Below are 13,996 nucleotides of genomic sequence, written 5' to 3' on the forward strand. Positions count from 1 at the left end.
ACTGAAAAGGATGGGCAGGGTTAACAAATTGTATCAAATAGAAAACAAGTACAATAGGGTGGGGGTTATAAAGCTGGAAGGGGATATGGCAGAAGATGATGAAGATAAGACTCTGCTGGGTTGAACGCTTGTGAAGGCAGAAGTAAACAGTGTACTAAATGATGGATATGTAGTTGCCAGGAAGAAAGGAGAGGGATACCAAAAACCAGATGGAAATATGTGGTTGTGAAAGATAAGCAGGAGACAGTGTGCAAGGAGAAGTTGGCCTAAATCAGAAAGCAATGGAAAAGAGAGATGCACTTTCACTGGAAGCACCCTGAATAAGAGACAGAAGAAGATGAAAATTTGTACTTAAATGTAGTGGTGATGATTTCACATAATATGGTAACTTTATCTTTCACGTGCACAAATTAAAGTTTTGCTCCATTCGATATGGTATTAGTGCAGAGAGTCCTCTTTGTGACTTGTCTGTTGCTATGGTTCAAAGCATAGTAAAAATTTTAAATAAACACTTATCAAACAGGGAAGGGATATTACTACTATTAAAGAAATATAAAACAGCCTACTATACTTCTTTAAAGACAAACACCCACCCTAACATGTACACTCACCTATTGCTATTGATCTCAGATATAGTTTCTCTGCATCTTCATATTGGTTCATATCATAATTGTATAATGATGCAAGGTGTCCAACAGAAAGTGCTACCTCATAATCTTCCTGGCCCAAAAGTTGCTCTTTTATTTTGATTGCTTTGATATGCATTTCTTCAGCTTCCTGTTGAGAAACAATTAGCAAAACACTTAACACGACAGCTAAAACGTATTCAAGAAAGCAAATTTATTTACACCTCCCCTCCCCAGCAAAAAGGTATGAAGACATTATTGCTTTGAACATGTGTTGGTTTTTGTTTGCTTTGTGTTAAGCATACAAGTAACCCTGCTTCTAAAATAATTGTTATTTGGTGCTGACTCCACAAGTGCAAAATAATAACAGAGTTTTAAAACAAAAACAATCTTCGTCCACACTGGAGCTTTCACATTATTTACAAAACTATCCGTGTGCATAATGAAATGCCTGAAAAAACATACGACATAGACCTTCGCCTTCATTAGGTATGCGTACATTGGTGGCAAACTTAATGAAAGGACCATGTGGTGAAAAACTGAAGCCCCGTGAAAATCAGATTCTGCTGTGCTTCCCACTCTTTTTAAGGAATCATTTTCCAGGACATTTCCAGGAGCTTTTTCCGGAAATTCATGACAGGATCTGGTCATACAGTCATACACTTTAGTCGCAGGCTTAACGCCATTTTAATTTCTCTTTGATTATGCAGGGACTTAGTGTCACCGATATGCTAAATTACATAAAGGCAACACCAATTAATGCACTGATGTATAATGGAGTTGTTTGACCTCTTTTTGTTACACACTGTTTTAAACTGCAAAACTCTTTTAAAGAAATAAATGCCTCTTGGATTGTGGAAAACTATCCAAAGTCAACGACAAAGATTATAATAAAGAACTTATCTTTGTGGGAAAAGAAGCAAAATACATCCATTTTAAATCATGATAGCCTTGCCATCAATTCCTGAGTTGAAAACTTGGTTAAACTAGAAAGAATACTAGGAACAAAGGATAAGAGCCTGAACTCCAGTATGTTGGAAAAAAAACAATCTATAAGTCACTGTAGTGTAACCTATGAAAAAGGCATCTGGTGTAGGCCTAGGTTTAGAAACAATGCTGGTGTTGCTCCTTGAGGTCTGATAAAACTGCATCCACACCGATGACCTCTTTCTTTTTTTCAGCAACACTTTTACGATAGGCATTAGATTTTGTGAGCAGTGTAAAGTCCTGTTTTCTCTCAGCCTTCTCTGCCATTGCATCTGCTTCTTCTTGCATTGCCTCAATGCTAGTGATTATTTTCTGTCTCTTTGCTGCCACTTTTGTGATTTCAGAGCGGAGCTCTTCTCTTTGCTTGTCATTTTCAGTTTCCTTTTTCTTCTTTTTTTCATCATCAAGGTATTGGACATATCGCATCCTGGCATTTCTGCAATGCTGCAAGAGGGGCTTTGGCAATACTCCATCAAATGAGCCACCAGTCAAAGAATCTTGGATTAGGCGAAGAGACATCAGAGTCCTTCCATTCAGATTTGTAACCAGCATGTCCTTATTCACAGAGTACCCTCTTTCGACCGCTGCTTGCCCATGTGACAATGTGAACAGGTCTTTCATTGATTTCCATAGAATTGCGTACTCTGCTTTGTCACCAGCAAATCTTCCCATGAATGTGTCCAGCCGACAGGAGCTACTTCTATACCCTTGAAATTCCTCCTTATGGTGCTGCACCATTTCAGTGAGGAACATCTTGTACTCACTCAGGATTTGGTCACAGTCCTCTGCTGTATGCCATTTGGCGTTAAGAAGCAGCTGTAAGAGCTTCTCAAACATGGAGATGGCACGCCTTTCATCGCTGATCATAGTTACTGGATCTAGGCATGCCATGTGCCTTACTGCTGCATAATTCAAAGGGCATTTGTCTAGCAGTTTCTTTGCTGTTGCAGACAGGAAGGCTACACATTCTCTCCGGAATTGTTGACCCGGCAGCGGTTTTTCAAGCAGCTTCTCTGAGGCTTTCTCAAGAGCTTGTTTGGTGGCAAAGCCAAGATCCACCTCTTTCAGTGGCAAATGGAGTGTTTTGTCCAGTACATCAATTTTAAGCATTTGGACAGGTGTTTTGATGTTATCCAGTACCTCCCTCTTCATAAAGCATGAAATCAAACTCTTCAGAAGGGCCTGAAGGTCTTTTGCCAAAAATGGCATCATGGGGGCATCAGTCTGGAAAGTGTCAAGAAAGGGTTTCAGCTGCCTTGCCACATAGGCAAAAAACTGTAATTTTGCCTCAAAAAGGGGTCACCAACAGCCTCTCTGACCACAGTGTATGATGTTGACGTTGGCATTTTACTCTTTGGCAGTTTCTTGTAATTGTTGACAAATATTTCAACATGTGGCCACATCTTAAGTGCTCTCTCTGCCACTGGCAAGTCCTCCACCCACCTGTGAGCACAGAATTTTAGAGGGACTGTTGATGTTTTGGTAATTTCAATAAAGTCATCCCGTCTGGCTGGTGTGTCATGAAAAAGCTGCCAAAGGGCTCTTAGTTTGTCACCTATCTTCCATCCACTTTCCTTCTCGTCTTGTTGGAAGCTTCCATGAACTGTATGAAGACCACAGGTTCCTAGGTTTATCAAGCTTCTAATATCTGGGGCCTCCTTAGACCTGTCTTCTTCAAATAATCTCAAAAATGTTTTGTTGACACTTGGTCCATCCATCGAGATTTGCAGGAGCTTGTTTGGATCAAGTGGAGAGAGGGAAACTTTAATGGTCTCAACAAGCTTCTCTGATTGTGTGTGCCCTAGAAACTGGGAGTCCAGATAATGCACAACTACCTTTTCTTCCATTATCACTCCAGTACCGCACAAGCACATCCATCTGCTCGGTCTATGTTATTTTGTTGAGGCATTCATCAAATGAAATGGTATAGCAGTTGGACTGTCTAATGTCTTTCACTAGCTTGTCTCTGAAATATGGTGCAAGGCCAAAACACATCAGATACGCTGCTTTTGTTGCACCACATGAGAATTTTTGGGCAATTTCACTATCTGGAAACATCAGGTGAAACAACGAACCCATATCTGAACAGGAATTGAAAGAATATTTGGAAAGGGCCACTTTAATCACCCAGCGGATCTCTGCTTCTAAAACAGCTTCACTTGAAAAATGAGCTCCGATTGTGGGTGTAGCTTGAGGTGGAGTTACAGAAGTTGATGGCTGGACCTCGCTGCTTCCTTGACTCTCTGATTCTGCTGCCTGTCTGCTAGCTTCAGAATTTTGGGGGGTGGGAGATTGATTGATGAAATCAGTCATGCGTGGTCCTGTGCCTTGACTTGACATGAACTTCTTGTGTCCCTGTCCTTTGGCATGGCTTTTAACAGCAGAAATGCCCATGTTGCCTACATCAAAAGCTTTCTTGCATATCTTGCAGTATGCCTGATGTACATTATCTGTCACATGTCCTATCCAGTCCCTGAACTCAGGATTTATCTTCCATTCCTCCTTAAACGTACACCTCCTTGACATGATTCTGCTTTCCCTCACTTCTGTAATTAGAAATACATTCTCTAAATTAACCATTATAGGCTACTATTTTTCCTGCAACACTGCCTATTAGTGTCAAAAACATTAAATACAGTAATGTACAAAAATGTAGGCTAAATAGAAATACTGATCCAGTACAGATTTTCTGTAGGCTAACTGTGGTAAACTTAATGTGAAAGCATACCCATATAATTCCTCTAGAGGGAGCTAACATTCTGTGGAATAATGGAAGCAAGCTAGAATAAGAAGTTGAGCCAGGAGCTGTTAAGAGTGTTCAGTTGTGCAAATAAACGGCACAAGTCAAGTAATATTTATTGTGTGGCGATTGCTCGGCTGCAAGGATATCACACGAACCTACACAAACACACAAGAATAGGCATTTAGATGTAGGCTTCAAGTAGCCTAAGCCCTATTTGTTTTAAATGAAAGCAGTAGCTCTTAGTCTAATTCTTTTTAAGACTGTTATCGTGTTTGTGCTGTTTTAGGTTTGGTTCACTGAATTTATTTGCTTAACAGTAGGACCACGTAGGCCTACAAAATGATTTTAGATTGATTAAGCAATTTCCTCCGGGATCAATAAAGTATTCTGATTCTGATTACCGTCATTAGACAATTAGCACTATGCTAACACCTAATGGGAATTGCCATTAACAGGCTAACAGAAATTAGCATCGCCAATTTACTTGACATGTTTAATATGCGACCTGGGTCCACATCAGACGGTATGAAGTAACAAAACTGTCAGTTGCACCATATGCACTGTGGTCATACTTACAGTCAGGCACTCAGCAGAAATTTCAAGTGATGAACTGATGTTCTGTTGTTCTCCTGTCAGCTACTGACAAGCTAGCGCAACGAGGGTCAAAACTCAAATATAATTGCCTATACATGTCTCAGTAGGTGGAGACATTGCGCAGCAGAGGCCACGACCTAGCTCAGCTGTCATCATATCTAGACTTACGAACAGCAAGCTGTTTCAAACAGAAAAATTAAAAAGCGAAAACAGAAATAAAATTCTAGGACAAGAAAGATTATTTCCAGAACATTTGGCCATTTCGATCAGTTTCCAGGTCATTTCAATGACTGAAAAATAACCCTCAAAATTTTCAGGTTTTCCAGGACACGTGGGAACCCTGGCTTTGGAAAGAATCAGCACATGGGAATGAAATGGTATAATGAGCAGGATCAAATCAAGGAAGGGCCATATAATGGCTCGGCATTTACAAAAACCAAAACAAATTTCCAGACGTTTACAGCTCTGGAGAGCATTTTTCATAGTATTCATTGTTGGGGGGTTAAAAACCCAGGGGTAGTGTGGATGAAAGACAAAACTGCAGACAAATGCCTGCATTTTTAAATAAAAACAATGTGGACAGAGCATAATTTAGTCAACCAATTTAGTGTTTAAAATTTAGTTAATCAAGGCAAAACTTCGTAATCATTGTTTTCTAATTGTTCAGTCCTATCTCTCATGCACATGCTTTTATTTACACATGAAAGAATTTTCTTAGTCTGAAATTATTATACTATACTATTCCACTATTAAAATATATTAAACTTTTATTTATAAAAAGAGAATGTGGTTGGAAACCAAAAATCTCTCACCTTAAATTTCCTCATAGACTGATAAAGTCTGCCAAGATTACCATAGTGTTTTGCTGTCTGGACATTAAATTCTCCAAAAGCCTTTTTGGCTAGTTGCAGAGAAGACAGGTGTAAGTCATGTGCTTCTTGAAGTAGCCTCTGTTCAGTTTCTTTGTTGTGGCAGTCTATTGCTATTTCTTCAAGAATAAGAGCTTAAGAAATAAATGTTAAAGAAAAAAGTCAGCATGTTTATGGATATTGTTTTAGACAATCTCCAAGTACATATTTCTTTAAGACTTAATATAATGATGGTTAGGCAAAAAAAAATCTCAGAAAAGGGAATTCATTGTTATGGACAACTTTGTTCATGCCATTTCAAATGTATTAATTTAAAGGGAACATGATCTGGGTAGAAGTGCTATATGTCAGAGGAGGACTGACATTTGTGTTACTCTTGAAAAGGAACACACCAACTACATGCTCTAAGTTAATTAAATTAGAGTTCCTTTAGACCACCCACACCTTTGACCCGCTTAGATGAGGCCAGCAGCAGATGATCCTCTGGCAGAATGTGAGTAATGATGTCTATGGCACGTTCAGCATGAAATCTAGAGAAAAGAAAAACAAATTAAATCTTTTACTGGTCTTCCAAGGCATAAACAGTGCTACTTACTAGTTTCTAATGTAAGATATTTTAATTGCAAAAGCAAAGTAAATTCTTGGCTAAAACGTAAAAATTTCAATAAAACTGGGGTAAAGTATAAACTTCTCAAAGGAAATAAAAATATTTTTCATTATAAACAAGATTAACTACACTAACATGCACAAGCAGCCTATTACCAGACATTGAGTAGTACAAAGAAGCACAGTGAAGGCTCACAATGCATTGTCAAATTTGCCAGAGCTGTATTGGTGAACATATGATGAGTAAGCCAGGTCTTCATGGGCTGTTGCTACATGAATATTTTTTCCTCCAAACACTGACTGTCGAATATCCAATGCAGTCTGCAAGGAGAGAGAAATCACACAACTAGCAACAAATGTAATAGTTTTCACAGAAATAAAGATATCAATTGATAAATTATCTTAACACTGACCTGATAAATTGCAACAGACTGACATATATTGTCCACATTTAACAAGTAAAAACCATAGTCAAGGAGTGTATCCGAGTATTTTGGGTGTTTATTTCCAAAATGTTCCCTGGAAAATAAAATGCAAAAACAATATGCCAGTGAAAGAGGAGAAAAATGTCCTGAAAAGGTATGATTAAATAAGTACAGTAACTCACCTTGCTAAATAGACTGCATGTTTAATTAACTGTTCTGCTTTTCTAAATTCACGTTTGACTACACATGCCTGAAAAAGGAACACAAAAGATTCTTACTGCATTTGAAGCCATGATTTTATTTATAATTTTACTATTGCAAATCAGCTTCTACTTATGTTAGGAAAAAAAAACAAAAAAAACAAACCTATATTTAACTCAAAAGGGTTAGTTTCACAATTGTTACTAGCAGAAACAGTGAGTGCTGAGGAAATTGCTGGATTAAAGAAAGCTTACTAAAAATAGATTTTATATACCAGTGAATAGTTCCCCTAAGTGTATAGTGGTATAACATGTGGGTCCAACATTAATGTACCTTGGAGCACTGGTGAGGGTGTTGAAGGAAATCTAGAAATAGTACCCAAAAAATTCCCCAGCTCATAATGACCTAGTGCAGACAATTTCAAGATATACAATGTAACAAGGATCAAAACCAGGATTTTTACTTTTTTTTTTTTTTTTAACTGTAAAGCTCTTGAGTATTGCCAAATTAAAGGAAAGGCTCTGAATTTTTTTCAAATCAAGTTTTTTAATAACTTCATAATCCTGGTAATATTTGTTTGCCACATGAAATTGTATTCAAAAGTGAAGCATATTTTATACATTTACTGTATATATATATATATATATATATATATATATATATATATATATATATATATAAATAAATAAAAAATAAATAGCACCTCAAGTTTTATAATAAAACTTATAGATACTGGGGTCTCATCATAAAAAAAGCCATTGCACCCCTGTGGCACCTGCAAAAAGAACTCGCTTAGGAGCGATCATTAGCTAAATCATCAACCACTTTAATAAACATTTGAGAACTCTACACCTAAAAGAATACAGACAGTATTAAGAATTTGCATGAGCAAAGGCCGCGGAGATAAGCAAACCTACTCTTGGTCAGCTTTCAATAACAGCAACACTTAACTTTGAGCCTTACAGTATAAATAGCAAGACAGACAAAGACATTACCACTAAAATAATGGAACAGATAACTAACCCTTTGAGACCTAAGATCCAACAATCCACCTAGGCACACCTTGGAATTTTTGTAGTGATATTTCACTCTATCATAAACTGCCTTATATGCTCAGATTCAGCACAATTTCAGTTTTCCACTCATGCAAGTTATGAACAGTACTACGCAATACAAACATAAAAACAGCGAGAGAGAAAAAAAAGACTTTTTTAGCATTTTTATTGGAAAAGAAACCAGAATATAGTGAATAAAACAAACTGATAACCAGTTTAAATCCGAATTAAAAAGATGAAATGGCAGTCCATTAAAAATTAAAAGCATTTCTGAATAAAATCAAAAACGTCATTTCATTATAAATAAAAATGCACTGCTCCTCTTAACCTCATGTATTACCTTTAGCACTATCACTGCCACATGTTCTCTTTTCAATTGTAAGAAAGCAAAATGTTATGCACAGACACCGCATACCACCACCAAGAACTCACTTTCAAAAACCAGTTTTTAATACAGCTTGAAACTGACACTGAATGTATAGTGCTCAGATTGGTTCTAGAAAATTGCAAATGATCCCCTGGTTGAGTGCATTGTTAGCAGTACAGCTTCTGGCTGGCTTTAGTGTTGATATGCTAGCCTCTGACTGGTCATAAACCTTTGCTGCATGTCCTACAATTGGCAAAGTTTGACATCAGTCTACAAACGTGGGTGTGATGCAATCTGATGAACAGGAAGTCAAATGGAATATATATAAACATGGAGATTTCAGGGGAATGCAAGCAACAAATGGAGAGGTGATTTATCTCTTTAGTTAGATACAGTTCTTTGTTTTTACATGTCAAGTTAATGTCTTGATTTCTGAAACTGATCTTAAATGGCACATAAAACTGTATGTACAAAAACTGAAGCCACTTTAGCAATTCTGAACATGGTTTTACACTGCTCGAATAGATTGGAATTTTATGTTGTCATTGACAGGGCCAGTATATTTGCCATTTTCTAATATTGAAACCAATTTCTTTTTTTAATTTAAAAGTATTTAATTGGGAAATTAGGCCATTAAAATGTATTGTAGCAAACAATATTGCAAAAATTTCTTTAATTTGTCCATAAAATTTCATACTTCTAGTCACTGCTCTGTCTAAGATAATACAAAAAAAAAATGACTCATAAGTACAGTATATCATAGTGGTGCTTACTGTAAAAATTTAGTTTGTTACACTTTTAAATAGGAAAGTAATTGTACATGCAAGCACAGCAATTTTTGCTACAGATGTTTTTTGCTCTAACATATTCAACAAGATATAAACCCTTTCATAAAATCTATGAATCAATACACTCCAATAAACATAGATGTACTGTTCACTCAATGTGATCTTGTTATATGTAGCGATATCACCACTAAATGTTTTTCTTTAACTCAATCTGTTAGACTGCTTGTCAGGAGTAGAGCAAGATGTAACAGAAAGTAAATTCAATCTGTTACAATATACTTTCAAAATGACACACAACTTAAAAGATACTAAACAAATACGTCAAAGAAAATTATCATACAGTACATAAAACTTATTTGTTAAATCAAATAAAATGCTAAATGATAAAATCTTTTTCTTAGATATAAACATCTTTAGAGCAAGAGGAGATAGTGATGAAACATGAATTTTATTAACTGGTGACTGTGGCACAAGTGCCCATCTTTGACTATGCATTTACAGCAAACACACTCATGGTCAATAGTGTCATTTAACATTCCTCCAATTTCATGCTCACACACTGACATATAAAACAACATCTGTGTGTCTATTATTTATTTACTTGTGTGTGTATATATATATATATATATATATATACATATATATATATAAAAAAGCAACAAACACAAAAAAAAAACCAGATGCAAGGTCTAGAATGTCCAATAAAGGCAACAAAAAACACAGAGGTAAGGGCTAGAATGTCTGATGAATAAAAGCAACAAGAGGGACAGAAGGGCTAGCATATCTGGTGAAAAGAAGTTTCTAAATGCATAACGTGATTTAAACAGACTGCGGTGGGTTGGCACCCTGCCCGGGATTTGTTCCTGCCTTGTGCCCTGTGTTGGCTGGGATTGGCTCCAGCAGACCCCCGTGACCCTGTGTTCGGATTCAGCGGGTTGGAAAATGGATGGATGGATGGATTTAAACAGACAGACTTACCATTGTACCCATTTTACTTAATAGACATTTTGCTGAGGTAGTGTTAAATATTTAAATTTAAAAAAATATATCACTCATCACTAAACAGGCAGTGTGGCACATTGGTCAAGACTTTGGACGTCAAACCCTGAGGCTGTGGGTTCAAATCCCACCATTGACACTGAGCAAGTCACTTCACCTGCCTGTGTTCCAATTGGAAAAACAAAAGAAATGTAACTCTCAAATGTAGTAAAGTAACTCTGAAATGTTGTACGTCACTTTTGATAACTTTGATCTGTTGTCTGTACTCTTCAGCATTACTTCATTAGACATAAAACAATTCATAAGACATTAGGTTCAAAAAGTCAGAATGACAATCTATTTAGATGTATCTAATTGTAAAGACTATCATTTAAGTCATCTCCGTCATCTACCCATTAGACTCTGTCTTCTGTGAAAGGTATTTCCTTTTAATTTTCATAAGCTCTAAATACAGCCAAAACCTTAACTGAAAATAATTATGTAAACACTTGCCACAAAGTCTGTCAGCTCAAAAAATGTTAAGGTAATTGAATAGATTAATCAATAACTAAAATAAAAGTTAACTACAGAGATATACTGAATGTTTGAGTTATTCTTTACTTTACCTTTGATGCTTGTCTTAAAACATCCACTACCACCTTCACTGGTAAACCAACTGTGATCTCCTTCATTGCTTCGATGCACCATTTATAAGCCTTCAAGCAAGGGGGAAAAAAACAGTTTTCAGCATAAATTATAGTTTTCAGTTTAAGAAAATGTAAAAAAAAACTCCTGTTCAAAGGTATTCTTCAATGGCATCATATAGCTATTAAAATATTTATGCCATTAAGGTATCACTCACAGCATAACTATTAAGGGCCATCATTCCTTCACAGAAAAAAGGTATAAAACTATTATAGTACCTGTATTTGGTTGTTCAGCTTACTTTTGAAGTAGTAAAAAACAGTATTGTGATGAAATCTTACTAAGCATTTTCAGTGCTTCAATATTAAGATACCAAGCTTCTCCAAAAAATGCATCTGTTTACACTGCGCTCAATAGAACACAAGATCACACAACTTGCTTTGCTTTTTAAAATTCTCCTATTCCTTAGAAGCACAGGTAAAAATACAACAATCAATTGCTCACTTTTGAAGAATCCCCTTACAAAACCACCAGTTTAGGAAGCAAAACATTCAAGCAGAATTACTACAGAGTTCTAGTAATGAATTTCTTTTATTTTTATATCTTTAGCTCATTATGTACTACTGCTTCACTTAGTGTTATTTTGCAATGACATAATCTCCCAGGAAGGCACTTGGATGTATAATATTACACTCAGATGTTTATCTCCACAAAACGTGTACACTAATGTAGCCTGAAAGTGTTTGTGAAATGCCCTACATGGTGAAGACTGTTTATTACAGATCTACATAAAACATGAACTTCCCACAAATCAATCCGCCTATTTATTTACAATATTAGTTTTTTTCATTCGTTAAAATAAATGATAATAACACCTGCCTGCTCTGCTAACATGCTACAATAACTTGCCACAGGGCAGTGATCAGTTTTGGAAGATGGGCCAGATTACAAAAGCAATTACAAGGTTCATTTTAAAAATCTACTTATTTACATTAATGTCATTGTTTGGAATGATGCCCATTGAATTTTCTAGTTCTTTTCAAGAACTAGGGGGCTCCGCCCCCTGCTCGCTTCACTCGCCAACCCCTGGTGTTGGGTAATTATAAATAGCGTGATGTATGTATGAGATATAGCATAGTGTGAAGGTGTAGATGACGCATATAGGAAGCCAAGAATAAATTGCAAGGCACAGTGTAAAGATTTATCGGAAAATTTCTTTGTACACAACATTAGTAGTAAAGATGGTGTCATGTTCTTGAATGAGTTTCTCTTGGCATGGATCATTTATAACCTTAACTTTAACATCAGATGAACGTCGAACTCGTGAGAAGGGCACATAAAGTTGTCCATGTCCAAAAATGGGGTCAGAGAGGTAGATGCCAACTTTGTTCATGGTTTGGCCTTGTGATTTGTTGATGGTCATGGCAAATGCAGGTTTAATGGGGAACTGTCGCCATTTAAGTGTAAAAGGTAATTCAAGGTCAGAACTTGTAAGGTCAATTGTAGGACTCAGAACAGTATTGTTAGCATGTGATCCTGTAAGAAGTTTTGCTTCAATAACATTGTGTGTCATGGTGTTGACGACTAAACGTGTACCATTGCATAAACCTTGTTTAGTGTTAAGGTTTCTTAATAGCATGAGTATTGTTCCGATTGTAAGGTTAAGATTGTGTTGTGGTAATCCGGCTGGGTTAATAGTGTTCAAATATTGTAAGGGGAAATTAAGATGGTCATTGTTGTCATTAGAGTCAACTTTGTCAGAGCTTAGAAAGAGCCGTGCCTCTACAGGAAGTAATGCAATGACCTGGTTATTAATGTGATCAACATTAATATTTTTTGGACATAATATAGTCCGTTGTGTTAAAAGAGGTATTTGGTCTAATGAGATTGCTGTTCCAAATATCTCCGTAACTAAGTCGTCGCAGATAAAGGCTTGAGGAATTGTAATAATATCTGGGTGAAGTCCATCTGTATTGGTGAGTGTCCCATGTCCCAGTTGTAATAACCAATTGTTATATTCTGGATCTGGACATCGCATGTTTTGTACCAACTGTATCTTTTGAAAGCAATGCCAATTGTCCGCGTAACATTTTTTCTTCCTCGGTTTTAGAAGCGCGTTGTAGGCGCCGACGTTTATTGTTTTTTTTGATGCGGGTTCGTGTTTGTGGTCCCGTTACTCGAGCCGTCTCGTTCTGTACCCGTGATCGTGAATTCATGACTTGTTTGTTCTTTATTGTTAGTAATATGGATAAGTAATAAGGAGGATCGCACTCACTGTTAATATGCGGATTGTTCGTTTCTTCGTATTATTACCAATCAGGTGTCGCGCCTGTATATGTATTGTAGTCCGGTCCGTTGTTGTTTATGTATGACGTCGTCCGCGTATTTTAAGGTGGACTGAACAATAGCTGAGCGCATGGCATGTGGAGCAATAGCTAAGCCCTGTCTAAAATCTCCTCCTAATAAAAGTACCTTTCCTCCAAAGGGAATATTATTATTCATCAACGCAATGCCAATTGTCCGCGTATTTTAAGGTGGACTGAACAATAGCTGAGCGCATTGCATGTGGAGCAATAGGTAAGCACTGTCTAAGATCTCCTCCTAATAAAAGTACCTTTCCTCCAAAGGGAATATTATTATTTATTAACGTTTGTAGATGTTTATCAATGGTGTTGAGTAAGTGACTGGATGCCATTGTACATTCATCTATAATTAATAGTTTTGCAAGACGGATGTCACGTGCATTGTTACTGTTCATTTTCATAGTGGAAACCGATGTTTCTGTGATTGGGACCGGTATTTTGAATAAGGAGTGACATGCGTTTTTGGAGCCGAGACATTTTTTCTTCCTTGGTTTCAGAAGCGCGTTGTACGCGCCGACGTGTATTGTTTTTTTCATGCGGGTTCGTGTTTATGGTCCCGTTACTCGAGCCGTTTCGTTTTGTACCCGTGATCGTGAATTCATGACTTGTTTGTTCATTATCGTTAGTAATATGGATAAGTAATAAGGAGGATCGCACTGACTGTTAATATGGAGCCTTTGCGTGCGTTTTTTTTGAGGGGCGCATTGCCTCATTTTTTATTTCTGTTAGTGGAGGGGGGCTTTGTGTGT

At 36.8% G+C, this 13,996-nt stretch overlaps 1 protein-coding gene across 1 annotated transcript in view; it reads right to left on the reverse strand.

The window, feature by feature from the left end:
• The window catches only part of appbp2 (amyloid beta precursor protein (cytoplasmic tail) binding protein 2), a 53,217-nt gene that overhangs the window by 5,995 nt on the left and 33,226 nt on the right, over window positions 1-13,996 (reverse strand). The window contains exons 6-12 of the mRNA XM_028807045.2: window positions 10,866-10,955; window positions 7,033-7,100; window positions 6,839-6,944; window positions 6,622-6,746; window positions 6,264-6,349; window positions 5,763-5,953; window positions 612-777 (exon numbers count right to left, since the gene is read on the reverse strand). Coding sequence (XP_028662878.1) covers window positions 612-777; window positions 5,763-5,953; window positions 6,264-6,349; window positions 6,622-6,746; window positions 6,839-6,944; window positions 7,033-7,100; window positions 10,866-10,955 — 832 coding nt within the window. The remainder of the gene's footprint in view (window positions 1-611; window positions 778-5,762; window positions 5,954-6,263; window positions 6,350-6,621; window positions 6,747-6,838; window positions 6,945-7,032; window positions 7,101-10,865; window positions 10,956-13,996) is intronic.

This window comes from Erpetoichthys calabaricus, chromosome 8 (assembly GCF_900747795.2).
Source record: "Erpetoichthys calabaricus chromosome 8, fErpCal1.3, whole genome shotgun sequence".
Classification (NCBI taxonomy): domain Eukaryota; kingdom Metazoa; phylum Chordata; class Cladistia; order Polypteriformes; family Polypteridae; genus Erpetoichthys; species Erpetoichthys calabaricus.